Source organism: Peromyscus californicus, unplaced genomic scaffold, assembly GCF_007827085.1.
Source record: "Peromyscus californicus insignis strain IS unplaced genomic scaffold, ASM782708v3 Scaffold_6__1_contigs__length_162567912, whole genome shotgun sequence".
NCBI classification, from domain to species: domain Eukaryota; kingdom Metazoa; phylum Chordata; class Mammalia; order Rodentia; family Cricetidae; genus Peromyscus; species Peromyscus californicus.
The window spans coordinates 45,930,934-45,956,794 of record NW_026294584.1 but is presented as its reverse complement, the minus strand read 5'-3'; the positions used below and the strand labels follow the sequence as shown (position 1 = coordinate 45,956,794).

Below are 25,861 nucleotides of genomic sequence, written 5' to 3'. Positions count from 1 at the left end.
GGAGAACACTCTTTGCTTACTGTATGTTCTAAAAATGAAATTAGTTTTAGCACTAAGAAAGCCAAATTATCATGGATTTCTACAGTTATGGTCATATTGGATTCACCTAAATTTGGAGGAAAAGACAACACAGAGCCCAAGCTCGCGTCTTGGTGGGGAGAGGTCTGCTTTGTGTGCTAGCCCAGCTCGTTAGCTATGGGACTCTTGACTAGGCGACTCCTTCCTGCTTCCGTTCCTCAAGGGAGAAGCTTCTTTTCAGAATCGGCTTAAGTAAGATAATGTCCTGTGCCTGGTACTCATCATTCTTCCTTCTATGCAAAATACATACTGTTACTGAGTCTTTTCTCTCTGACCTGAAGAATAGTCGAATGTGATGGTCAAGAGTAAGTATCTGGGGTGAATTCTGAGGGCTGGGGTTTCAGCGTTGTATGAGTTACTAATTCTGAGACCACATAGAGAATTCCTTGCCAAGTGAAGGGTGGAACATACTAGTAGCACTTGCCTTGAGGTTCTGTTCAGATTTGTTTCACAGGTTGATGTACTGGCTTCATCATTCATTCATCCATTCATTCCAGAGACCCAGCTCACAGCTGTACAGAGGGAAAAGCCTGTTTACTATTTCCTTCTGCCTTTTCAGTTCCCAAGGGCTGTAGAGATCTCTGTGGATGGAATTCAGGAACAGCAAGTCCAGTGAAGCTACGTGAACTTCTCTGTCTTGCAGGAACTGTTGATTTTCTTTGCCCTCAGCTCGACCCATTTCTAGTTCTAAAAGTTCCAAGTTGGAGAAATAAGATATGGCTTTTTTTTCTTTGCATTATTTATAACATATTAAAAGTTAACTTAGCTTTTAGTTGTACAGTTATTCCTGTTTATTCATAAAAACTTTGAATTTGGTTGATTTTTACGCATTTACATTCTCTGCTTTCCTTGCTGAGAAAATAATTTTCAGCAGGTTACATATCCTCCGTAAAGTCTCAGGGTTTCTGCTGCTGTAGTGTGGTGCTGCATGAAGAGGAGGTGCTGTTGTGTTTGGCTGTTTATAATATGGCACTCTGAAAGGAGATCCAGGTGGGTAGCAGAACTAGCCCACTCTGCCGATGTAGGAACAGCCCTGAAACGAAGACAGTACTGCATGGCGCACAGATAAATGTAAGTTTGAGAACGTAATCCTAGCACTTCGGAGGTAGAGGCAGAAGGGTAAGAGTTCAGGCTTGTGCTCAACTACATAGTGATTTGGAGGCCAGTTTGAGCTTCATGAGACCCTGTCATCCACCCCTCCATCACTGCCACCACCGCCTTACGAGATTTCCTGCATCCACACTGTCATGTCAACTGGTGCTGTCATTGTTCAGGCCTTGTTTAGGCTTGTTGTTGCAGTTTCGTAGGGGTAGCTTCCTTGTCTTATGTAAAAGATGTTATCTTGCTGCAGATGCCCTGGTCTTCTGGCTCTTAAAATCTTTCCTCCTCTTCTTCCTCCTGAGCCTTAGTTGAAGGGTTGTGTGTGTAGTTGTAGCTTTGGGACCTGACCCCCCCCCCCCCCCCCCATCTGTTTTCTCTGCATTTAGACCAGTTGTGGCTTTCTGTAATGGTCTCTGCTGCAAAAGGAAGACCCTGATGAGGAGTCAGAGCTGCACTGACCTGTGGGTTTAAGTATTTAGGGTGCAGTTAGACCTTATGCTGGTTGGTAATGGCAGTAGTACATTCTCCTTAGGTACCATGACTTCACCAGCTGTGGTAGTTTGGGGCTATTCTCCTGGCAGCTTGGGAACACCTTCCAGTATTATGAAAGCTAATCCTCAGGGAGAAGGCCTCTAGGTCAGATCAGTCTCTATTCCTCCAAGTCCTGTGTTTGAAGTATATGGGGTCTTCAGCAATAGGAATTTCTCTTTAAATTCTGGGAGAGGCAGTCAAGTCTGTCTTGGTTTGGGGGTCTCTTAACCACCCTGACTGACAACTAGAAAGGCTGTTTCTCATGTCTGGTACTGGGGATTTTATTGGATAGTCTGTTGCACTTGAGAGTAGCATTACCACCCCAAGTGGCATAACGTTATTTAAATGACCTCTCTCTCTGTCTCTCTGTCTCTCTGTCTCTCTCTCTCTCTCTCTAACACACACACACACACACACACACACACACACACACACACACACACACACTATACTTTTTGTTAAACATAAAGCTGTATGACTCCCCATGGCTTTTTCAAACCCTATTGTTACTTATCTTCCTTCTTTCCTTTCCTTCTGCATTGCACTCCCCCAGCACCCCCAGCACCCCATCAAAGCTTCTCCCATTCTCCCCATCCCCTTTTCATTGCAGCCGTGTCCTGCCATTTCCTCCCTAGAGACACTTTGACCTCTGCTTGGGGTCCTGTTTTCCTTTCCTGGTTTTTGTGGTGATTCCATATGCTCACTTGTGAAGATTCTGAGCTAGGAACCACAAATAAGAGAAATGTGCGACATTTACCTTTCTGGGTCTGGGTTACCTCACTCAGCACAATATTTTCTAGTTCCGTCCATGTACCTGCAAATTTCACAATTTCATTCTTCTTTATAGAAGCTAAACTTAATGATCTTATAAATGAATAACTATAATCCATGAAGTAAAAACTGCTGAGTGTTTAATGAGCACTTATTTTTGTTTGTTTTTGTTTTTTGTTTTTTTTCAAGACAGGGTTTCTCTGTGTAGCTTTGGAGTCTGCCCAGAAACTTACTCTGTAGACCAAGCTGGCCTCGAGCTCACAGGTCCACCTGTGTCTGCCTCCTGAGTGCTGGGATTAAAGTTTTACACCACTACCACCTGACTAATGAGCACTTTTTCATGAAGTTTAGGAAGAACTATTCTAACATGTACCCGGGTGTAGAGTTGACTTTCAGTCTCCAGCTATGTTCTGTTGGTGCCTCAAGTTTACTAAGATGTGCTTGAAGGGCTGTTATTTTAACTTAAAGTGTCTTTAGAATAAACTCAGTGGATTTCAGAGTTATGGCCCAAAAAGATTAAGAAATCTCTAATAACTTATTACATTGATTGTGTGTTGAAATGACACTGTATTTGCTAAGTTAAGCTAAAGAAGACATTAGAAGTTAATTTGAATGAATTATTTTTATTTTTCTAATCTGCTTCTAGAAAACATAAAATTGCTTATGTAGTTTGTGTTTTATTCCTATTAGTACTGCCCTTATGTGTTATATTTAAATGCAATTTATTCATAAAACTATCACAGAAATAAAATAGCTTATGTGTGGTAATGCTTTCTGTTTCCTAGGGATAACCAGTTAATTTTTTAAGCATTTTGTTCTTCATGTAGTATATGGGAGAGAATCATAAAAGGTGCTAAATTTGAGAGAGATTTTTGGGGGCTGAGGAGATGGCTTAGTGGATAAAGCATTCACCATGTTGGTGTGGGAACTGGAGTTTGATCCTCAGCACCCACATAAAGCCTTGGAGGCAGGGTGGCCCCTCCTGTAACTAGCCCTTGGGAGAAGACAGGGATCTTCAAGGTGGGCTGGCTAGATAGACTAGACACAAAGGTGAGTTCTGGGTTCAGTGAGAGACTGAAGAAAATGGAGGGTTTGAGGAAGTCACCCCACATCAACTTGAACCCCCACAGGCATGCACATGTATGTGCTCCACATACATGAGAACAGGCATATACATATGCAGAGAAAAAGTTTTGCTTTGGGGAGGATAAAATGTACTATATGAATCCTCATGCCTTGTTTTGTCTGTTATTCATACTAGAAAAGTATATTTACTTTATCTGTGTACTTTATACAGGCACCACCATCCCAGTATTAACATCTAGACCTTGCATAGGAGGTATTGAATTTCCATTGGTTTGTACACTCATTCTTTCAGTGGTTTAACAGAATGGCTTACCCTGATTGTGGTGCTAATTAAAGTCTCATACGTAATCAAGACTTTTCCAACATAAAGCTTGAAGTAGTTTTTTTGTTTGTTTGCATTTTGACTAATTATTGATACAACTGCAGATCTGGTTAAAGTGAAATAGAGTTAATTTAACTGACAGGACTATGTTAATGTCACAGTATAAAGGAAGGAACGATAGTGTGGTTTATGGAAAGTCAGTTTAAGTTGACTAGAATGGTTTGTTCCTAACCTAAATGTGGTAAGACTGAATAGCACAGCACCATCTCTCACAGCTTGTCTTTTTCTAATTACAGAGTTATTTTGTAAACTATCAAAATCCGGCATGAATGAAAATTTAGACAGTAGAGAATACTTTACTGATACATTTGTCTTTATTTTCTTCTTATTGTAAAAATGAAGTAAGATGATGTAGGCATTGTCTTTGTCTGCATGCTCTTTGGGTCACAACCGTCACAGTGATGGTCCAAGTGAAGGCTTTATGCAGTACCCTCATGGAACCTTGTTTGTGCTCAATGAGTGGTGCATTGATTCTTTTATATTTGTGTGACATAGGGGTTTGTATACACTGTTACTGTATTCACCTTCGTATGTGATAGCTAGTGGCTCAGAGAGGGTATATTGATAAATGCAGAGTGGTGTCCTAAATCCAGATAGGTTATGCATTATGATTATTTATATAGCCATTGTGAAGAAGAAATGGAGACAAATATTGGATTTATTTTTGGGGTCCATTTTACTTTAAATTCACAGTAATATTAACAGTCTGTTTAGGAATATTCAAAAAGCCCCTTCATAAGTTTGGAGCTTTAGGTATTCCTTTACTGATAGCAGTAAACCCTGCTCTTGTTCTTAAGCTTGCTACACTGTTGTTCATAGAGAGGCAAGGTCCCTAGTGAGTGTAGATCACCCATTCATTGGTTTAGATTGACATGTTGAACCACATTTGCTGGGTGCTTTCCTTCATAGATGATGTGGAGACAAGTCATTTGGTCTGCACTCGGTACTCTGTCACACTTCCACACATTTTTAGAGGAATCATCAAGTGGACGTGCTGATACAGCTGGAAGCTAGTTTCTAAAGGTGTTTCTCTGTGGCCCATCCAGGGCTGTGTTGGCACTAACCTTTCTTCTCAACCTCTGGGCACAGATATGTGAACTCCTAGTAACTGAAGAATTCTCATAAATGACAGCTGATAAATGGCACGATCCTGTGAATATTGATAAGTATTAGAAATTCCGTTGGTGAAGTGTCAATTCCACTTCTGAGACCCCATTTCTGCGCTTAGGTTAAAGGATTGTCTGACTTCTGTAGGCTTTTGCTCATGTCTCTGGATAACTACGGTGGTTTTAAACCACATTTTTCTTCTGCATCAAATCCAGGCACCACTCTACATCATTAAATATTAAACCTTATATCCAAGAACATTATTCATTCATTAATATTGCATTGCAGCCTAAACTGCATTGTTCAAAACATTTTAGGATGTTATGCAAGTCTGTCAGAATATATTAACAAACTCAGTCATGTTGATCTGAACAAAATATGACAAAATGTTTGCATCACAAACGTGTCATAGATTTTTATACAACCCAAGCATTTTGTATTGAGGTATTTGGAAATTACTGTAAAGATAAAGTGGATAGCAGCAGAAGCCAGATGGGATGAAATTCATCTTTTGTATAACATCTGCTATACATCTTAGTGAAATGTATACTTATTCTTAATTTTTTTCTTCCTTGATAATTATTTATTTAGCAGATTATTTTAACTGGGACATACATATGAGTTGGTACTATTCTGGCCGTAAAATGAGAGTCTCACATTCAGGGACACTTCTGAAATTTGCAGAGTGTTATCATCTGCATGGAATGAAAGCTGGCTAGATCTCCTTTGAACTGTGGAGTAACTAGGGAACTTCTGATGTTCGGCAGAGCAAGAGAGTGGTTGAGTTCAAGCCTTCCTTAGCCTCAGTGATCAAATGTGTTCTGGATTGCTGTGCACACATCTGCTTTCTTGCTGTTATTTACGCTGTTAGTTACAGTGAGAAGCCATAGATTCTTCCTCCTCTGAAGGAAATGATGAAAACAGTTTTGTGTCTAAAGTTATTCCCTCCCTTGTTGTTACTAAAGAAAATAGGGCCTTTCCTGTTGCTTTAAAGAAAATCCAAATGCTAAAAAGTGAGAACATTTATAATTGATAAGGGGATGCATTGGTTTTTTTGTGTGTGCTTTGGCAGTAACTAAGTTTGTGAGTTTTATCTGAAATGTGATTATATTGATTATATTATTCTTTAGTGATTATTAATATTTAATGGGGGAAGGTCATTATGAAAATAGGGGTTGCTTGTGAAATATCCAAGATTTTTGGATGGAATGCTGGTTAACTTTCCTGTAATGTGGATCAAAACCAAGACAGGCAGCCAGTGAGCTCCTCTTGAACACCTACAACTGTTATTTCAAAAAGGGTAGAAATGGATATTATGAAGTAAATAATGAAGGTGGCGTAGTGGATTCCTGCTGGGCCAGAGTTAAATTATTCATTTTGTTAGTTTAGCTAACATGATTCGTGCTGCGTGGGATTTGAGTACTATGTCAATAACGAATATTGCATAATTAAAAAGGCTCAGTTCTTCAGGCCTGAAATGTAGTGGAAATTTAGAAATGGTTGTTAACATCATGGAAACACAGTTTGATTTGTATAAGTAGCTGGTGTTTACCTAGTCGTTTTAAAGTTTTTTGGATATGTGTACATGACACACAGGCAGTGTGTCCCAAGATATTGTTAGTGCAGCTAATCTCTAGTCCCTCCCCTGGTTTGTTACACTCCACTGTGTTTTCTTCTGAAAGGCTGCTTTACAGAAATGGTCTGTGTCAGAGGCCTGGTGAGCAGTCTTTCCCATGATGACATCATCCATTCCCTTTTTTCCTTAGGAATTGTGTTGCTGATTAAGGAACAAGTCTGAAGAGTCACCGACTACTCATTTTGGGGGATCACATAAGCACTAATCTTTTCAAAGTCAACTTCAGCATTAATTTATCACATTCTCAATCTTAGTCATTGTTGCAAGGTAAACCGGATGTAAACTGCTTTCAGCTTTTATGTCATAATACCTATAGTGTCTTATAGTCACAGTCATTTGACTATATTTTTTACGCTTTTTTTTCCTTAGTGGGATTTTACATGCAGGGTTGTATTTTGGAATGGCTCTTTAAGACGCAGTCCTCAGCCCCAGGCATCTGTGAGTAGAAAAGGGCATGCAAGCACATTATTGTCACCTGTTGACATGTGATATCTGTCCCTGTATTTGCCTCTGCAGTTGTGTGAGGTCAGAGTGGAAGTCAGACCACACAACAGTGCCCTGGACAAACGTGCTGCAGATGGAGGGTTTAGGTTGGAGGCGAAAACAGCTAGATAAAGCCCATCTTGGAATTAGAACACTAAACACACACGTCAGGAGAGTGTCCTTGAAGCATTTGGTTTCGTACAGTCATGATCATGGCACAGTGATCATTGTGTCATTTTTTGAGTCATAAATCTTCTGTATGAATTCTATCACATATTTACCTATGTAATTTTGAGCCATTATTTAACTTTTCCCAGCTTTGTTTTCTTTAGGTCTGAAATGGTAATGCTCCTAAGGATTTTTATGAGGAATAAATGAAATAGTGCATTTACCTGTTAAAATGCCTAGCATCAGAAGGGTCTTCATAAATAGCAGCTCTTCTATTAGTAGACAACACTATATGTATAAAAATGTACATAGCATGACTTTATGTTAAAAATCATCCATACTACAAAGAACACAATGAACAGGGTAGGGAGTGAAAATACCACATGGGCCTGGCATTTCTGTTAGAATGCATTGAGATCATGTTTTTTGAGGGGCTCAGAACAAAACCTGGATACTAAGCTCCATCTCCTGCAGGTTGTTCCCTGTCTGCAGGCTATGATTTACACATTAGACTAAAAAAAAAAATACTTGTTAAAATACTGTAATTCAGGCAACCTCCTTTTAAAAGAGCTTTAATGTGAATTCTGTATGGTAATTCTTAAACTTATGAGCCAGAGATAGAAATGTTAAGTGAGGATATTGCATAATCCCTGTATCGGACTATACTGTGTTGTAAACTAAAATTTGTTAAGAGGTTAGATTATATGTTAATTGCACACACAACAGCATTGACATTGATAAGAATGGAGGAGCTGGAGAAATAGCTTAGTGGTTAAGAAAATGTACTGCTCTTGCAAAATACCCAGATTTGGTTCCCAGCATTCAGGGCATTTGGATCACAAATGCCTGTAACTACAGCTCCAGGGGCTCTGACTCATCTGCAACACCTGCACTCAAATGCACATACCCACTAGAGACACACATGTATGCGTGCATGCGCACACACATACTTACAAATAAATCTAAAGCAGCCAAGAATGGAAGATTAAGATGACAGATATGCTAGTGGCTTTGATGGTAGTGTGAGTTCATGGGTGTTTACTTACTTCCAAACTCATGAAAATGTGTATAGTAAATATGTGCAGAAGTTTTATGTCAGTCACACATTAATTAAGTATTATGGAGAAAGAGAACTCCAGGTGAGCGAATGAACTTGAGTTATTCTCAAGTGGCAGTAGGAAAAGTTATAAGGAGTTTCAGTTCTTTATTTTTATCTGCATACTTCTACCATCTCATTTCATGTTTAAGGTGAAAATTAAAATGAAATCCAGTACATGGCTTGGTGTGATATTCAGATCAATGCAATTTTATTAGAATTTGTTTTTTCATATGATTTCAGAGGGACTACTAGAAATAAAACCCTCTGCAAGGAACCTTCTGTTGGAGTGTTGGCTGATGGGTAGTGTCAGAGAAGCCTGATGGATTGCTTTGGATCAAGCTGGTGCCAATGTTGTCACTGTGCTTCTCTGCATGCCAAGGTGACTTTTACCATGAAGGGCAGTTGGCTTAAGGGGTAGATAGGCCTTGTCAGCTCTTCTCATTTTTCCAGAGGATGCAAGTTAAAAATTTTGGGCCGTCTTTCTTCATAAGAGACTGATATGGATTAGAGGTGCGTGTTTAACCAGTGAATCATAATGATTGCATTGTGCCTGATGATATAAAATTTGATTCTTAAGAGGCTGCTTATCCTTTGTTGAAGGAGATTCAAAATTAGTTTTTCAGCACTCATTCTTCTGGAGAGGTTTGTCCTGCTTTCTTATACAGCTTCATTAGCCCTTAACTTTCAGCTGGATGTCTTTCTTTCCTCACTTGGCTGTCCTGTATCCTTATGATAGCCCTGCTGCCTCGTCCCCATGGCGCATTGCCTGTGTGTGATTGTGTTCTGCAGGTTTTTCCTCTGTGTACACAATGACTTCACAGTGCTTGTAATACAGGTGGCCTGTGCTAGACCAGTTTTCTTTTTAGGAAAGTGTCTCTAATTACGAACAGATGATATACAAAAATTATTTTCGTAAGCATTAGTGTTCAGCCCAGCCCACCCTCGTTGGCAGGTTACCGCATCCAGTCTTTATTTTTGTTGTTTTATTTTGTGTGATTCAGGGTTTCATTATGAAGTCCAAGCCAGCCTTTACTCCTCCTCCTGTTTCTGCTCTGCTCCCGGTTTTGGAATTAGAGGTTTGTGCCGCCGCTGCACCTGTCACCTGCACACTAGGCTTTTCACTTATTAAACTTAATTCTAAAGTTCCTCAACTAACTATTACAATGTAAAGCTGTGGCAGAAAATTTAGAAGTGGAAAGGCTTGTGGTGAGGTAGAGGGTTGTTTCTTTCTTTTTTTTTTTTTTAATTCTTCCCCTTCAATTGCTATCTAATTTCCAATTGCTTTTTCTTCAAAGAGCCTGATTGTGGTGATATTTTGTGTATGCTCTAAGAAATAAAGCTTGCCTGAAGATCAGAGGTCAAAGCCATCCACTAATTAGCCAGAGAGGCCAGACAGTGGTGGCACACACCTTTTAATCCCAGCACTTGTGATCTCATGCCTTTGCTCCCAGTACTTGGTAGGCACACATGCCTTTAATTCCAGCACTAGGGGGGTTGAGACAGGAATTGATATGGCTGGGCAGAGAAAAGGAAGATAAGGGGGGAGGAGACAGAAGTTCAGCCTTTCAGGCTGAGGATGCAGTAGAGGTAAGAACTCTAGTGGCTGACTGCTCTGCTTCTCTGATCTTTCAGTGTTCACCCTGATATCTGACTCCGGGTTTTTATTAAGACCAATTAGAATTCGAGCAACACCTGATAATGGGTATGAGCCAGTGGGCTCATTTTAGTGTAGCACAAGAATACACAGGTGGACCCAGTTTCCAAGGATGCTCATGAGAGGATGTTTGGTGTCCATCCCTGTCAGCTAGTTTAGGTGGGTGTGGCATGTTGACATGGACCATGGAGATTTGATTAAGCTGCAAGCCTGTTTGCTGGTGACACTCCACTGGCTACCTAAGTAGATGTTTCTTGGCTTATGTTCTAAAGGTATTTCCAGTGAGGGTGGTGCAGCAGCTGGGTCTGAGCCCAGATGAGGCAGCCAATGAAAATAAGAGGAAGCTTGCTGTTGCAGTACCCATCCAGAAGACGCTACCTGAGACAGCTACTCAGGAACAGCAGCGTCTTGCAGAAATTCTTTACAATAGTTTATGGCCTGCACTGTTTGTAGCATTGGCAATTTTTACCACTTGATCATGAGATGCTACCAGCTTTAAGATGTATCTTGATTTCTTAGTAAAGAGTTACTCTGTGCAAATTATATGTGATGAAATAGCCTAAATTTTAGAAGATGACAAAGGGAAGGGTTAGAGTAGAGGTAATAATTAAATAACAGCTTTCCTCGCAGCCAAAGACAGACTGGAGCCTGTCAGTTGAAAGGCCACTTCATTTGAGGCCGGATTGATGAGAAAGTTGCACACCTAGTCATAGGTTGTAACAATTTCTGAAATATAAAGAGAAATTCTGAGGATAAGAAGAGAACCATAGAAGATTCGAGATGGAAAGAACAGCTAATTTGTAAGGAAGCAAGGTCTCCTGGATGCTGGGCTTGGTCTCTGCAGACCGGAAGCTGGGTGACGCCCTGGGAAAGAACTGAAATTCTGGGGTTCTCCTCTGAGCTCTTAACCTATGAGGAATTTGGGAATTTATTAATATAAACAGATAGTTGATAGACTCTGTATACTGCTTATTTTTACAGAGAAACTTGATGTAAGACTTGTTCATGAGGTATTTAAAGTCAAAAACAAAGGAAACCAAATTTACCAATCCTAAGGCAGTTCCGTTTACTATGGGTGCAGTGTGAGCCACCTATGTAGTTAAAACTTCTAGTAACTGTCCAATTTATAAAGAAATCTCTAGAAAGGATCCTATTTATTTTTTAAATATATCTAGAATATGTAATCAATGTAAAATTCACTGAAGAGGCATGTTATATCCTTTTCTTTCGTGTCAAGTCTTCCGAATCTGGTGTAGTTTGTATACTCACTACATCCCAATTTGGACTATTCTCAGAAAGGGGACTGACCCAAGGCATCTGAGGGTAGAACTGCTGGGAAGAGGTCCCTGCCTCTGTGCCTTGGGAGCAGTAGAAAGAGGTGGAGCTTGAACACTGCCACTCAAGCTCTGAAGTGGGGGCACCTCCTGCTTGATGCTCACGTCCCTGAGCTGGTAGAGAGGCCCATGATTTGAGGAGGGTGCCAGTGGGTGGGACTAATGACTCTAGAGTGGTATTCAAGGAGGTTAATCTTGCAAGTTTGAATTAAATTAGTCTCTGAATCTAGCTGTTCTGGCAGGAAAGGAGCAAGCCACCAGGTAGGTCTTCCTTCAGCTTTGCAGGTGCCCTCTGGCACCTCCCATTGGAGAGCCTGCCAGGACCCATCAGCAAAGCACTAAGAGTTCAGATAGTCCCAGCATGAACCAGAGAGTGGAAGAGGGCTGGTGAGCTGAGAGGTACAGCTAAGCACCAATAGTTCATCTTGGAAGAGTGGTAAGAAACGGATAAACTATAACTACAGCAGAGACCCTCCCGAGAGGAAGAGAAGCACCGTGAAGATCAGCCTGCAGCTTGTGTATGTAAGTGGTCAAGATTCTTGACTGTGGAGAGAGACCCTCGAGAACATGTAGGAATGGTGTGCAAATGAAAGCATTCAACTCTTAACCGAGGGCTAGGTTAGGGGAAGGAAAGCATCCATGGTTTGCTCTCACCTGGTTTGCTGGGCAGGGTTGAGCAAGTTACAGATTTCTATTTCCAAACTATAGTGAAAACAGTGAGTGTGGAGAATGGAGGCAGGTAACGAGAGTAGAAAAACCAGTGAAGGGGCTTGTTGCTGTTGGGGTGTATGGCAGCTTGGGGAACCAGGAAAACAGGGAATGGAAAATGAGAGCACATACAATTGATAACAAATAATGCAAAGTAGAAGAAAACAGGTTACTTCAGTCATTGTGTTATAAATTGTCACTGTGCAGTTTCCCATGTAGAGACCAAGGCTGCTAGATTATTTTGACCCATGTGCATGTGTGTGGCATGTATAGACAGACAGGTGCATGTGCATCTCTCTCTCTCTGTCTCTCTCTGTCTCTCTCTGTTTCTCTCTGTCTCTGTCTCTCTCTGTCTCTCTCTCTCTCACACACACACACACATACACATTATTTATACTGAGAGCAGTTAAGACAGAATAATTTCTTCTGTTTTAATAATAATAGTTTTGTAATCTTAGTAAAGGTTACAAATTAATGGGGTAGCAAAGCTGTACCAAACAAGGAAATAGAAAAGGTAAAACCACAGGTTCTCAGCACTAAACAAAAGGAAGCAGCCCAGTGACCTCAGAAGCACAAGCAGTTTATAAAACAACCTTTTTGTGTCGGTCATGCTCAGTCTGTGAACCAAAAGGGTTAGAAATCCAGTCACTGATTGAAAAGGGACGGATGGAAAGGGATTTGTGCAGCCATTCTTCCCCTACAGATGCTTGCTCTGGGCTGGCTGGAAGAGTGTGCCATGCTTTGATCTTGAGCATCTCCCACAGAGAAGGATGAGCTTGGACTGTATGTGTGTATGGTTCAAGCTGGAAGGTCCTTTCAAATAAAAATGAAGAGAGGTATTGAGTGTGTTCCCAAGATTTAGTAGTCACATGCTTTTACATCATATTTGTCCTGGCAAAAGTGTATTTTTTATGAAAAAAGAAAGGGAAGTGCAAAACAATGCAAAAGATAGAATGCATATTTCCTATGTGGTAGTGTATTTAGCTTCTCGGAAAGCCTCGTGTGCTCTTTATGAGAAGCTGCCAGTATTTCTTAGGACACTGCCATTTCATCATCTCTCTGTCCACTCTTCATACTGCCCATGTTTATTGTAGCCATGCTGAAGGGCTTGACATCTGTCTAGTGAGGACCCATGAATGTGATAGCCCCAGAGATGATCACATTTGCCCTGCTTCCTTTTTTTCCTTCCAGTGAAGGAAGCTGTAGGCAAGATGCAGTGGGAGGCTCATCCATGCAGTAAGCAAGCTGCTTAATAGGAACAGGTTGTAAGTTTCCTTCTACAACTTCCATGGCATAGGACTTTTGAAGCCTTGATTCATCACAGTTTAATAGTATCTATCTGCTCTGCTGTTATCCAGCTGTATTTTGACTATTATGATGATCAGTGTACACTTAAAAATCTTGATCACCTTGGCTTAAGATGCCTGTAAATATTCACTTCAAGCCAGAAAAAAGAAGTGGCCTAGGTTACTCTAGTACAGTGGTTTGAAACCTTCCTAATGCTGTGACCCTTTAATACAATTCCTCATGTTGTGGAGACCCCCAAACCATAAAATTATTTTGTTGCTCCTTCATAACTGTAATTTTGCTAGTTATGAATTGTATTGTAAATATCTAACGTGCAGGATATCTGATATTCATCCCCCAAATGGGTCGGGACCCATTGGTTGAAAACCGCTGCTCTAGTAGAAGACAAAAGTACTTGCTTTGGGTTGCGATGAATCTTCCTCCTGTGTAGGAGCTTGACTGTGCATGATGAGGGAGAACAGATGCAGAGGCTGGGTCTTGCGTATGGCGTCCTTACCTGTGCCCTAAGCCGAATACTGTCCAAATATAAATGCACTTCTAAACACAGTAAAGATTTGATAAGAAGCTCCCAGGAACTGCAGGGCAGGTGGTGCTTTATTCCCAAAGGAGAAATGAAATAGGAACTTTAGGTACAAAATAATACACCATGTATAAATGGGAAGCAGTCACCTGGAAGTGTGGGCTGAAAAGTGCTTAGAGGGTGGCCATGGTTACCCTGCAGGTACAGTTGTCAGCATCTAGTTTGGGGCAGGTTTCCTTTTTGCATCATTTTGGAGCTACATAGGCAAATGTCCAACTTCAATGAAATTTTGTGCAAGTTAAAATAAAATTACTTTTTCTTTTTTAAAGAATATTCTTGTGAAAAGTGAGGTGTGTTAGTCAGCCTTCCATTCTATTATAGGTGCCTGAAGTAACTACCTTATAAAGAGAAGAGGTTTATTTTGGCCCACAGTTTTGGAGATTCCAGCCCATAACTGGTTGGGTTGGCCTTGTTGCTTTGGGGCGACAGCACCACATGATGGGATTTTGACAAAGAAGAGCTGTTCACTAATCATGAACCAGGAAGACAGAGAGGGAAGATGAAGTGGCTTGTCCTTCCCATTTGAGGACATGTCCTACAGTGATCTAAAGGGCTGCCACTAAGGTCTGCCTCTTAGAGTTTCTGCCTCCTGGGAACATACTGTGGAGACCAAGCTTTTTTTTTTTTTGGTTTTTCGAGACAGGGTTTCTCTGTGTAGCTTTGCGCCTTTCCTGGAACTCACTTGGTAGTCCAGGCTGGCCTCGAACTCACAGAGATCCACCTGGCTCTGCCTCCCGAGTGCTGGGATTAAAGGCGTGAGCCACCACCGCCCGGCTAGACCAAGCTTTTACTCTAAGTACATTTGAAGACCGTGTAGGATCCAACTACAACACAAAGAAACTTGGATTGTTTAAGTCAGAGTACTGTTTGAAATAATACATCAAGACAAAGAGGGCCAGATAGGTTAGAAACAGGTTTCAATACTCAGTGATGGCTAAGTAATATCACTATAGGATATGATTTGCTAGGTTGCCCATCAGTCAATTTTTGAGACAGATCTCTCTCTCCCTCCCTCCCTCCCTCCCTCCCTCCCTCCCTCCCTCCCTCCCTCCCTCCTTCCCTCCCTCCCTTGGTCCACTCCCACTTCTGTCTGTCACACATATATATGTTATGTATGGATCTATCAGAGCTACATTAATGTACATTCATCTACATGTATTTATTTTGGAATATTATTCCATATACATTTCCTTCCAGGATTTGTAATAGTTTGAGCTGTGTGCTAAGTTGCTATATATTTTTATTTTTGTAAAGTCTTATAAATGGAAAACTGTGTGCTTATTCTGTCATTATTTTTAATAGTCTAATAATTAGTTCATTGAATTATCCAGCTCAGCTTTTCTGTCTAAAAATGAATGGTAAACAGAATTTTCAATGCTAGTTCAGCATGTTCTGACAAAATATGATGCATTAAAATGGAATTTCTCCTTACTATTCAAAGTGACCTGGGGGGTTGCAGTTGCTGGCTTCTCTCTGCTTCAGTCTGTTGGAGCCAACTACATTACAATATTTTGCAGATCTTGTCTAATAGTCGTAGTTCAATTTTAGATAAATCATTTAGTCACATCACTTTAACGCTAACAATCACATTTTCCCATTTATTCTCACCCCTTATCTGAGGTTCTTATCCACTTTTTCCGAGAAGTATAATGGCCTTATATATTAAATTATAAAGTAATTTACTTAGCTGGAATTGTGTAGAATTACTTATGTGTCTACCTGTATAAAGACAAATTTGGCTATTATGGAATGACCAAATGTGCAGGCTGTTGACTTACAGAAGTTCAGGGATATTAAGAGCCAGACCACATTGGGCAACCAGTGAAGTGCAGTTAATGTTGGGAAAAGACATGAAATAGCATATTTTAAAATTACTCTGATAACAGTGAACTTAAGTCCTGTTCTTATTTGGCATTGGATGGGAGGCTATACCATAAAAACTAATGTCAATTGAGAGCTCACCTGTACCCCGTCTCCCTGAACTTTGTATCTCAGCTTGGCAGGCACAACACTCTTCATTTGGTTGAGGTCTGGCTTAACCCTTTTTATTTCTCATTTTGAGGCAGATCTCACCAAATTCAAAGTCAGGCTTCTCGTTGCTGGGGTTACAGGTGCACATCACCGTGCTCCAGGAGGGGGATAGCCTTTCAGAATGTTTAAGAAACATAGCTTGCTTCGGAAATCAGACTCAGAGTGTTTCCTGCCTCGGGTGTGCGTCTTGAGTTTTCGTTTTGTTAAAAGTAATGCCTCTCCCATGGAGCATGATGAAATTTGATACATAAAAAGATGCCTAGCTAAAGTTATTTTTAAAATTCCCTTTCCACTTCCTTAAAACCTTTAAGTTTTTCAGAAGGCAATAAAGCTGGGTGATTTTTATTTATTTATTTTTTACACTGGGACCATATTATAGAGAACTAGATTTTATACCAGATGTGTGAGTTGAATGTAATGAGTAATTTTGGGTCTCATTTAGAAGAGACATGCAATGATATTCATTTTAAGATATTTGGCTGGTTTTTAGAAACTCATTTTGCCGATATATCTTAAGTCTCTCACCTGATTGAGAATATGCAGAGAAAAAGAGCTAAGTTGCTGGGGCTTGAGGTATAAGGGCATCAGCAACTGGTATTTGTTTCATTAAGCTTAGGCAAGCTATCCAATTACTTAATGCAAATAGGAAAAGTTTACACTAAACTCCTACTTCTTTGCTGAAAACTCTAGAGAATTCAAATGAGGAGAGATATGTATTTAAAAGAAGGAAATTTAAATGAAACTTAAATCAGGGGCTTAATGTAGAATAATATTAGACCAGGAGATCTGAAATAATAAGTGAGAAATACCAATAAATAGAAAGGGGGCTGTATTTGCTCAGATGCTTGTTCTGTTTAGTTTTGTTTTGAGATAATTCTTGAATCATCAGAGACCCAAGTTAATAATGAAAGCCTCATTTTATCCCACACCCTCTTTTCAGCCAACAGGGGCGAATGAGTGCTGTCTTGCATTGTCAGTATGGACCTGACTCTTGTCCCCATGGAGAGTTTGTGACATGACATTGCTTCTGATCTCACAGTTCCACGGTTGGGAGTGTGTTCTCAGATGGCCAGCTGGGCTGTCTCACCTGGGAGGGAGAAGACAGTGTAGGACAACTGCCTTTCTAGGTGGTTCCTGAATTGTGTAGCCTGGGGGAATGGAGGCCAGGGAACCAGAGAAGGCGCTCCACAAAGAACTGGGAGCACCCAACAGTCAGCAGCCTTTCTTTATAAAGTAGTTTGTGAAATGACTTAAGGAGTGAGTGAAAAAGGACATTTTAGGTGGGGATGGTTTGAGGAAAGGTTCACAGAATTTAAAATATTCCAGTACGGGGCTTTCACTTCTAAAGGTATACCATCTACATGAAATTCTGCCTTCCAGAATAATTTGAAATAAAACAAACATTCTTTGCAGAGGCAGTTGTTTTTTTTTTTTTTAAAGATTTATTTATTTTTTTATTATATACAGTGTTCTGCCTGCATGAAGGCCTACAGGCAAGAAGAGGGCACTAGATCTCATTACAGATGGTTATGAGCCACCATGTGGTTGCTGGGAATTGAAGAGCAGCCAGTGCTCTTAACCTCTGAGCCATCTCTCCAGCCCCCCATTTTTTTTTTCCCAGGCAGGCTTTCTCTGTGTAGGGCAGAGGCAGTTTTAAGCTTCTGTGAGGCTTTGAAGGCTGTCGCAGAACTGCGACTGAAGAAAATTATTTCTGGGTGTTTCTGAGCCTGTTGAAGTTTCCTTGGCCTAAGTCACTTTCTCTTTCCTCCTGCTCAGCCAGTGGCCTTCAGACATAAGCCAAATAGCAGTTCCATCCATGTCCCATCATAGCAGCCTTGTTTAAAAAATAATGTATTTATCATTTATAATTAAGTTTCTTTCATTCAGGCAGGGACTGTCATTGACACTTCATTCTCAGGATTTGGAGCATTGTCTGTCACCAAGTGACTATTGAATGGATTGGCAAATACAACATTTACTTTTTACCTCATGTGCAGTTTTTTGTCACATAGTAGAAATCTCAGAATCCCAGAAGAAATTAAGTGTCCACTAAATGAAAATTGTAATTCTGTAGCATTTATAGCAAATGCCTTTATTTATCACCTTCAAGAATTTTCATGCAGTGGATAGTAATATATCAAGACATGGTGTTTTCAAGTGTTACATGGGATCCCCTGATTATGTAATTGAACCTTTGGACTTTAAGATCTTTATTAGATCACATCACCTAAATGCTCTGGAACTCCAGCTTCTCTGAGTATACAAAGTTGGGTTTCCTAAGCACTCATTGTACAGCACAGACATTCCTTACGCAGTTCTCATTGTAAAGATAAGCAAAAATGACTAAGAGATTATTAGGAAAGAAAAGGGATCTTCCTTGTAGTCAGTTTGTACCAGTCTGTCTTGAATCTCCAGGAGTCAAAGAGTTAGACATTGATGTTTCCAAGTGTTGGCACCCTTCTCTTGTATGCCAGTTAGTGTAGCCTGGGTTATACTGCATGTGTGCCGAATGCAGTGTTGGTGGGGACTTTTAGGGCCAGCTTGTTTGCCAACTGTTTCTTTTATCCTTAAGTCTTTCATGTTCTGTAGCTTTTGGTTCATTTTTGTCTGTGGTGGGATGTGACAGCCATTCATTAGTTATGCATTAGTTATGCATACATTCAACAAATATTTGAGTATCTACTGTGGGTCAGGCAGGTGTAAGTACTGAGGATATAACATTCACAAAAATAGGCCAAGCTCCTCCGGTTTTGAACTTATAGGAAAGTTAAAAAGAAACCTGTGAAAAGCAGGACTCCATAGTTAGCAGGCAGGTAAGTTTTTGATTCTAGAAGTTCTTGAAGAAAATTTAAAGAACAAAATTTCCTCTTGACAAAGGAGGGATGAAGGGGGAGGGGGAGCAAACCTAGAGGCCCAAGCTGCCACATGCACAGAGCCAACTGAGGTTTTCTCCCTGCAGAAGCCTGTGTTTCCCTGTATTCTTGACTCCCCAGCGAGGGCTATTACTGTTGTTACTTTGAGTTACTGACATTTGTTGCCCAGTGTTAAATGCCCTGTTTGTGTATAAGGTAGGCATTAACACCAATCTATGTAGCAGAGCTCATGACAGTTAGCTGGGGTTTACTCGGTGGTGGGTGCAGCGCCTTGGCTTGGACCCGAAGTCCATGCCCAGAGCTTGTTTGTCTTCATACGCAGCAGCCTGACTGGCTTTGTTTTCTTTCATGTTGAAGACTTTCATGCTAGGATGTTTGCTTCTTCCCTTTCACTTCCCAGTAGTTCATGATCCTCTCAGTTAAACCACTTGTATCTCCATTTGTAATTAAACTTGAGCTGTATATGAGCAAATTCAATTAGAAAAGTAGTCATTATTAAAATACTTTAAAACTGACTACACCAAGCAGAATGACAAAATGTAGTTCTATAGATTCACGGTCCATGTTCATGAATCAGTATCCTTCTTGAATACAAATGCTCATGCATATGGGTATGCATATCTGAAATGCCTAGCACACTTCTTGGCATGTAGCAGGTGATCCCTAAGTGATAACAATGTTGTTATTTTATTTCAGTTTTCACTTAACATGTAAAATAGGCAACTTTTTAAAATGTGTAGCAATATTCCTATTAAAGTGCTTTAAATGCATAGTTTTGTAATCTGGTTCGATAACTTTAGCTGTTATCAGTGTCCTCATGTGGACCACTCCATTTTGATGTTATTTCTCTTTGATATATCTCCAGGATGTATTTGTGTATCGAGCTGTGGCTTTCCAACTCCAGCATACATCAGAATCACCTGGGGGTGGCACATTAAAAGACATTTTGCTGTATACTCTCCTCTGGGTTTCTCATTCCTAGATGTGAGGTGCTGCTGGGAATTTGCATTCCAGCAACTCCCCAGATGGCTCTGCTGCTGTGTGGACCTCACTCTGAGCTCCTGGACTGGGAAGCAGTGTGATCTGAAATCATTATTCTTCTATGTCCCGTAGACTTAATGGTTGATGCCATGCTGTATTTTTTTTTTATAAAATATTTTGGAGACCCTTTTTTGCCTACTCTCATTGTACTTATGGCTTAGAAATTCTCATAGGTTTATTAGTGGACTAAGTTCATATTTATTTCTGTTGTTCTTCTTTAAGAAACAACTATACATGTTTACCCTCTAGGAGAAAGATGTAAGTTTGGAATGTATTTTACAAGATAATTTTCTCTGTTATAATTGGCTTCTAAGAACGTCAGGGTATCAGGGTGGTGTGAGGCTTTAAAACAGTAACAAAAATTTTATCTTCTCTACTTCTTTTCAAAGGTCCTTTTGATAGGCTAACACTAAGTAAAATTTAGCACTCATCATGCACACTTAGAAAATTTCACTCAGAATGACACCAACATAACAATTTCACCTTCTTTTAAAGCATAGCTTGCGTCTTTGGGGATATAATGGTATAGAAGGGTTATTCTTTGAAGAGAGAAAAGGCAATCAGAAAATCTTTGTCCATGAGATTACACTGAAATGTTCTGTCATTCAGTGCTTCTGAGTGCCTGTCTGTGCAAGGCATTATGGCAAAAACCAATGCCAAAGTCATTTATCTCTATCACATACGAGGGGATTTTAGTAGATTGTAACTTAATATGGATCTAATTGTGTAACGAGGCTATGGATCACCTTAATGCAATTGTAGGCTTCATTAATAGAATTAGTAGTATTCAGATCTGGGCACTGCTATGGCTATCTTCTTGTTTCACTAGACCATATCTGGAATGTAAGCTGTTAATTGGGGTTAAGGGAGGTGGGAGCAGTCATTGCATCAGCCAGGATCCTGGTATTAAAGACTTTGCCATATTTACATATGGAGATTGTTGGAAGATGGAGTGATACACTGGGTGGAGAGACTTCTATGTGTTGCTGGTTAACTCCTGTTTTGAAGTATGATTAAGAAACCAGGGAATCTCTACACCTTGTCCATTACAGTGTCTTCTATGTTTAACATGGTGCCTAACTCACTCATATTCAGTGAATAAGTAGGTCAGTTTTAAGAGGAAGATGATAATAAACCTTCATATATTTGTCACAAACATGGCTTGATCATTTTGTGCATGGAGAGCAGAAATCTAGCTCAGCTGTGTATTGGGGAATATTATTTTAAGGTGTGCTGTTTTTGTTTATGTTGTATTTGTTTAACTCTGAAGCTGTGTTACTGTGCCTGTCTAAAATACTTGATAGTCTAATAAAGAGCTGAATGGCCAGTGGGAAAGCAGGAGAAAGGATGGGCAGGGCTGGCAGGCAGAGAATATATAGAAGAAATCTGGGAGGAAAGGGAGAAGGAACAAGAGAGGAAGGGAGAGGACGCTAAGGGCCAGCTACACAGCCACACATGGAGTAAGATTGAAAGTAAGATATACAGAAGTAAGAAAAGGAAAAAGCACAGAGGCAAAAGGTAGATGGGGATAATGTAGGTTAAGAAAACCTGGCAAGAAACAAGCCAAACTAAGGCCGGGCATTTATAATTAAGTATAGGCCTCCATGTGTGATTTATTTGGAGCTAGATTGCAGGCTCTTCATAAGAGCAAAAACAACAACATTTTGGTGTACCAACATGGTGCTCGAATTTCCATAATGCCTGAGAAAGCTTAAAAAAAAAAAGACTCCTTTAAAAGTTTCTGCCAGACAGTGAGCCCTTGAGCAGCTAGTACAGTTAAGTAGGAACAAAAAACTAAGTAAAAACTCCTGCCACAGTGCAAGCATCAGCATTCTAGAACTCTAGGAAGGTTGAATGCAGTTCTTGGTCATGAACCTCTGACCAGGCTGTGAGCTTTAGACTCCACTTTCACAACCTGAGAAGTGGGTGGAGCCAGTCAAGGAGGATTCAGGTGTAGCTTAGCAGTTTAAAGTTTGCTCGTGTGGTAAAAAAAAAGACTATAGAGATGTACAGTAAAAGAGATCCAGAAGGAAAAACCCCTCTAAACAGGTTCCACTGTGTTTTACATTGTGTGTAAAGAAAATAGGTATAGACAGTCACAGAAAGAAATAGTTTAAAAATAAAGTCCAAAGAGACAGTAAAAGTAATGTAAAAGAAAAAAGCCACGTAAAGATAGGAAATACACAGGGAGTCTGGGTCCTATACAGTATTGTTTATTTTGAATTTTTTGATTGTTGATACGCCAACTGCTAAGAGATGTGGGATTGTGAACAGGAATGCAAAATTGAACCAACCTAGATACTTTAGGGCTATCTTAACTTTAAAAAGAAATCAAACTATATTTGTCAAATGAAATAAAAAATGCTTTGGAGTTTTGTTCCCGCAGGAGATGAGAGGTTGTAGATTCCTTCAGGAATAATATGTATCAGGTTTGATTGTGGAGTCCTCCTGAATCTTGACAGATGATATCTGTCAACAAAGATTATAACTGGTCTTTCTGGGACTTGGTCATTAAGTGAAGATTTTCTCAGGAACCTCTAAAGATGCCTTCACCCACAGCCAGCAGGAAGCAGTTTAGAGAAACTACGCCCACATTCCCAAAAGTTGGAGGGTATGGGTGATTTGGATGTTTGGTGGGTTATGGATGTTTGTTATCATTTAGGGGAATATAGAATATTGATACAAATTTAAAGTTATTTTTGTTACACTGTATATATGCTTCTACTCTTGTTTAAAGGATTTTTGTATATTGATAAAAATTTAAGGTTATTTTTCTTAGAACATATTGTATGTATGTTTCTATTTTTGTTTGAGGTATTGTGCCTATGTAGTTCATTTGGAAATGTAGGGTGAATGAAGTTCTAGTTTATGAAAGCTATTATTATAAACTATTTAGGATAATCAGAAAACATATGTTAATGGTTAGTCATTTATAACAGTCAAAACTGTAGTTATGTTAGGTATGCTTTCCAGATTATATAGAGATATATTTTAGATAGATAGATGGTCTTAAAACCTTTCAAAGACCTACAGAATATGACATTTAAAAAGTTTTGTCAACTTAGGGCTTTTCATGACAATGAGACACACATCTGCTCCTGGCAGCACCAGTTTACTTCAGAGATGATGGGCTTTGAAGAAACTTCTTCCGGCATTTGCTTTCAATGTGACAAGGCTAGCCGTTTGGGTAAGAAGCTGCTCTTGCCTGGACTGCCTGACACTACGTTGTATAAATGCAGGACCCACAGAAAAGTGACTGACAAACTTTGCCAATATATGTGAGACAGTCTTTCAAATTTCCTGCTTCATTGAGAAGTCAGCCAAATACTATGGGCCTGTAGGCTGAAGATGGATGCCCCAACATTGCAGAGGATCTTTGGGTGACTGTCCAGGCAGTCAGATGTCTCTGTCATTTCTAGAGTTTTTGGAAGTTGTTTGAAGTATACTTTTATTTACTTAAATAATTAGGAGTTGTAGCTAGAGTTTTCCTGCCTGGCTCACAGTCAGGACAAATCTCTGTTACCCGCCAGTCCCACAGCCGTTCAGACCCAACTAAGTAAACACATATGCTTATATTATTTAAACTGTTTGGCCTAATGGCTCAGGCTTCTAGCTATGTATTTCTTACATCTTAAATTAATCCATTTCCATAAATCTATACCTTGCCACGTGGCTTGTGGCTTGCTAGCATCTTCACATGCTGCTTGTCATGGCGGCGGCTGGCAGTGACTCCTTCTGCTTTCTTGTTCTCTCCATTCTCCTCTCTGTTAGTCCCGCCTATACTTCCTGCCTGGCCACTGGCCAGTCAGTGTTTTATTTATTGACCAATCAGAGCAATTTGACATACAGACCATCTCACAGCAAGGAGTTGAAGAACTAGATAGGTATAATTGCAGTTTTAAGTAAATTAGGCATACAATTTTGGATTTACTAAGATAGGATAGATTATGGAGTATTTTTTTTAAATAGAGCAGACACAAATGAGTTGGAATTCAGTACATTGTGAATGTAATCTTTACTTGATAATTGTTCTTATTGTATACAGTCTTACTGTGTTAAATTTAAAACTTCATTTTTGTATAGAAAAAAGGGGGAAATATTGGGGAATATTAATTTAATGTTTGTTACTTTTGTTTGTGTTGCATTTGCTTAACTCTGTGAAGTTATGATACTTTGCTTGTCTAAAATACCTGATGGTCTAAGGAAGAGCTGAACGGCCAATAGCGAGGCAGGAGAAAGGATAGGCAGGGCTGGCAGGCAGAGAGAATTCATAGAAGGAGAGATCTGGGAAGAGAGATCTAGGAGTGAGAGAAGGAGGAGAACATCAGGGGCCAGCCACCCAGCTACATAACCAGCAACGGAGTAAGAAACAAAGGTATACAAAAATAGAGAAAAGTAAAAGCCCAGAGGCAAAAGACAGACAGGATAATTTAAAGTTAAGAAAAGCTGGCAAGAAACAAGCCAAGCTAAGGCTGGTCATTCATAATTAATAAGAAGCCTCTTTGTGTGATTTATTTGGGAGCTGGGTAGTGAGTCGCCCAAAAGAGTAAAAATAACTAACAACAGCTGTGGTTTCTCAGGAGCACTGTCTACCTTGGTTTTTGAGACTGCGCCTCTCCCTGGGACCTAGGACTTACTGGTGGCCTAGGCTAGGCTAGCCAGCCAGCACACTCAGGGATCTCCCTGTCACTGCTTCCCAAGTACTGAATTCCAAGCATGGATTACCACTCTGGCTTTTTGTGGGGGTGCTAGAGAGGGTGCCCAGGTCTTCATGCCGAGCTCTTTATTTCCTGAGATCAAGTGGAGGACCAGGTAATAAGACTTTTAGATGAGAAGTTTTCAGTTATACCTGAGAACTTTGTTAAACTCGGATACTTTGTCAGCTGAATCAGTAACTTCTTGTCTTGGAATTCTGTTGTTTTAAATGTATGGGTTGAGGCTGTATATAGTTTTGATAGATTATGGGCCAAGAAGATTTCAGCTTTTAAAATTACAACTGTATGTTCCTTTATATTCAGTTATTTCATTTAACATAATGTCAATCAACAAAGTATTTTTTCTAACTCGGTTATGAAATAATCTAAAATAATTACAGTAATTAAAATAATTTAAATCAAAATATTGTTGCCTTTCCTTGTCTTTTCAGCCTTAAGCAAGCCAGAGACCTAGAACGGGAGAGGGCCGCAGCCAATGAACAGCTCACCAGAGCTATCCTTCGGGAAAGGATATCCAGCGAGGAGGAACGCTCGAAGGCAAAGCATCTGGTGAGCCTCCTCCAGGTTAACGAGAGGTGCCTTGCCCTCCCGGACAGCCTTGAGGTTGGGCAAAGCTAAGCACTTGGTGCCAGCATTTCGTGTTGATAACAGTAATTTCCCCTGGCCAGAACTTTCTTGAGTTTCAATATATTGCAAGTAGCTGATGTAAGGTTGGCCACTCCAGACATTAGGGAGGTAGCTGTAGAAGTGCTGAAGTCAGGACCAATACACAATGCACAGGTGCACCTGGAAAAGTGTTTCCTGCTTGTTTTCCTCCCTTGACTTTTATTCTTTGGGAAACATTGGGGCCAGCGGCCTGGCTGCTTTCTCTTCCTGGGCAGTTTCTAGATTGCCTACCTGGGCAATCTCTAGGAAGGTGAATTGAGCTTTTATTAGTCACTGTCTGGACTAACTTAGAAAGGGGAAAAGTCAGCAAGGGCCTTGGAGAACAGTCTGTTAAAAGAGAACCAGAAATTTCTTCAGTAAAATATTTTTTATTTAAAGACAGTATAAGTACTTTAAAATAAAAGATCATTAACAGAAAATTTGAAAGTCGCTGTACATCTTTTTCTGACATGACCATGGTTTACACAGGGGTGTGTTGCCCTCTATAGTGTTTTTCTCAAGGTCTCATA

The 25,861-nt window shown here is 40.1% G+C and overlaps 1 protein-coding gene across 2 annotated transcripts in view; it reads left to right on the top strand.

Annotated features, from left to right (window-relative positions):
- The window catches only part of Chchd3 (coiled-coil-helix-coiled-coil-helix domain containing 3), a 281,829-nt gene that overhangs the window by 77,006 nt on the left and 178,962 nt on the right, over positions 1-25,861 (top strand). For both annotated transcript variants that reach the window (XM_052720434.1, XM_052720433.1), the window contains exon 4: positions 25,118-25,235. In XM_052720434.1, coding sequence (XP_052576394.1) covers positions 25,118-25,235 — 118 coding nt within the window. The remainder of the gene's footprint in view (positions 1-25,117; positions 25,236-25,861) is intronic.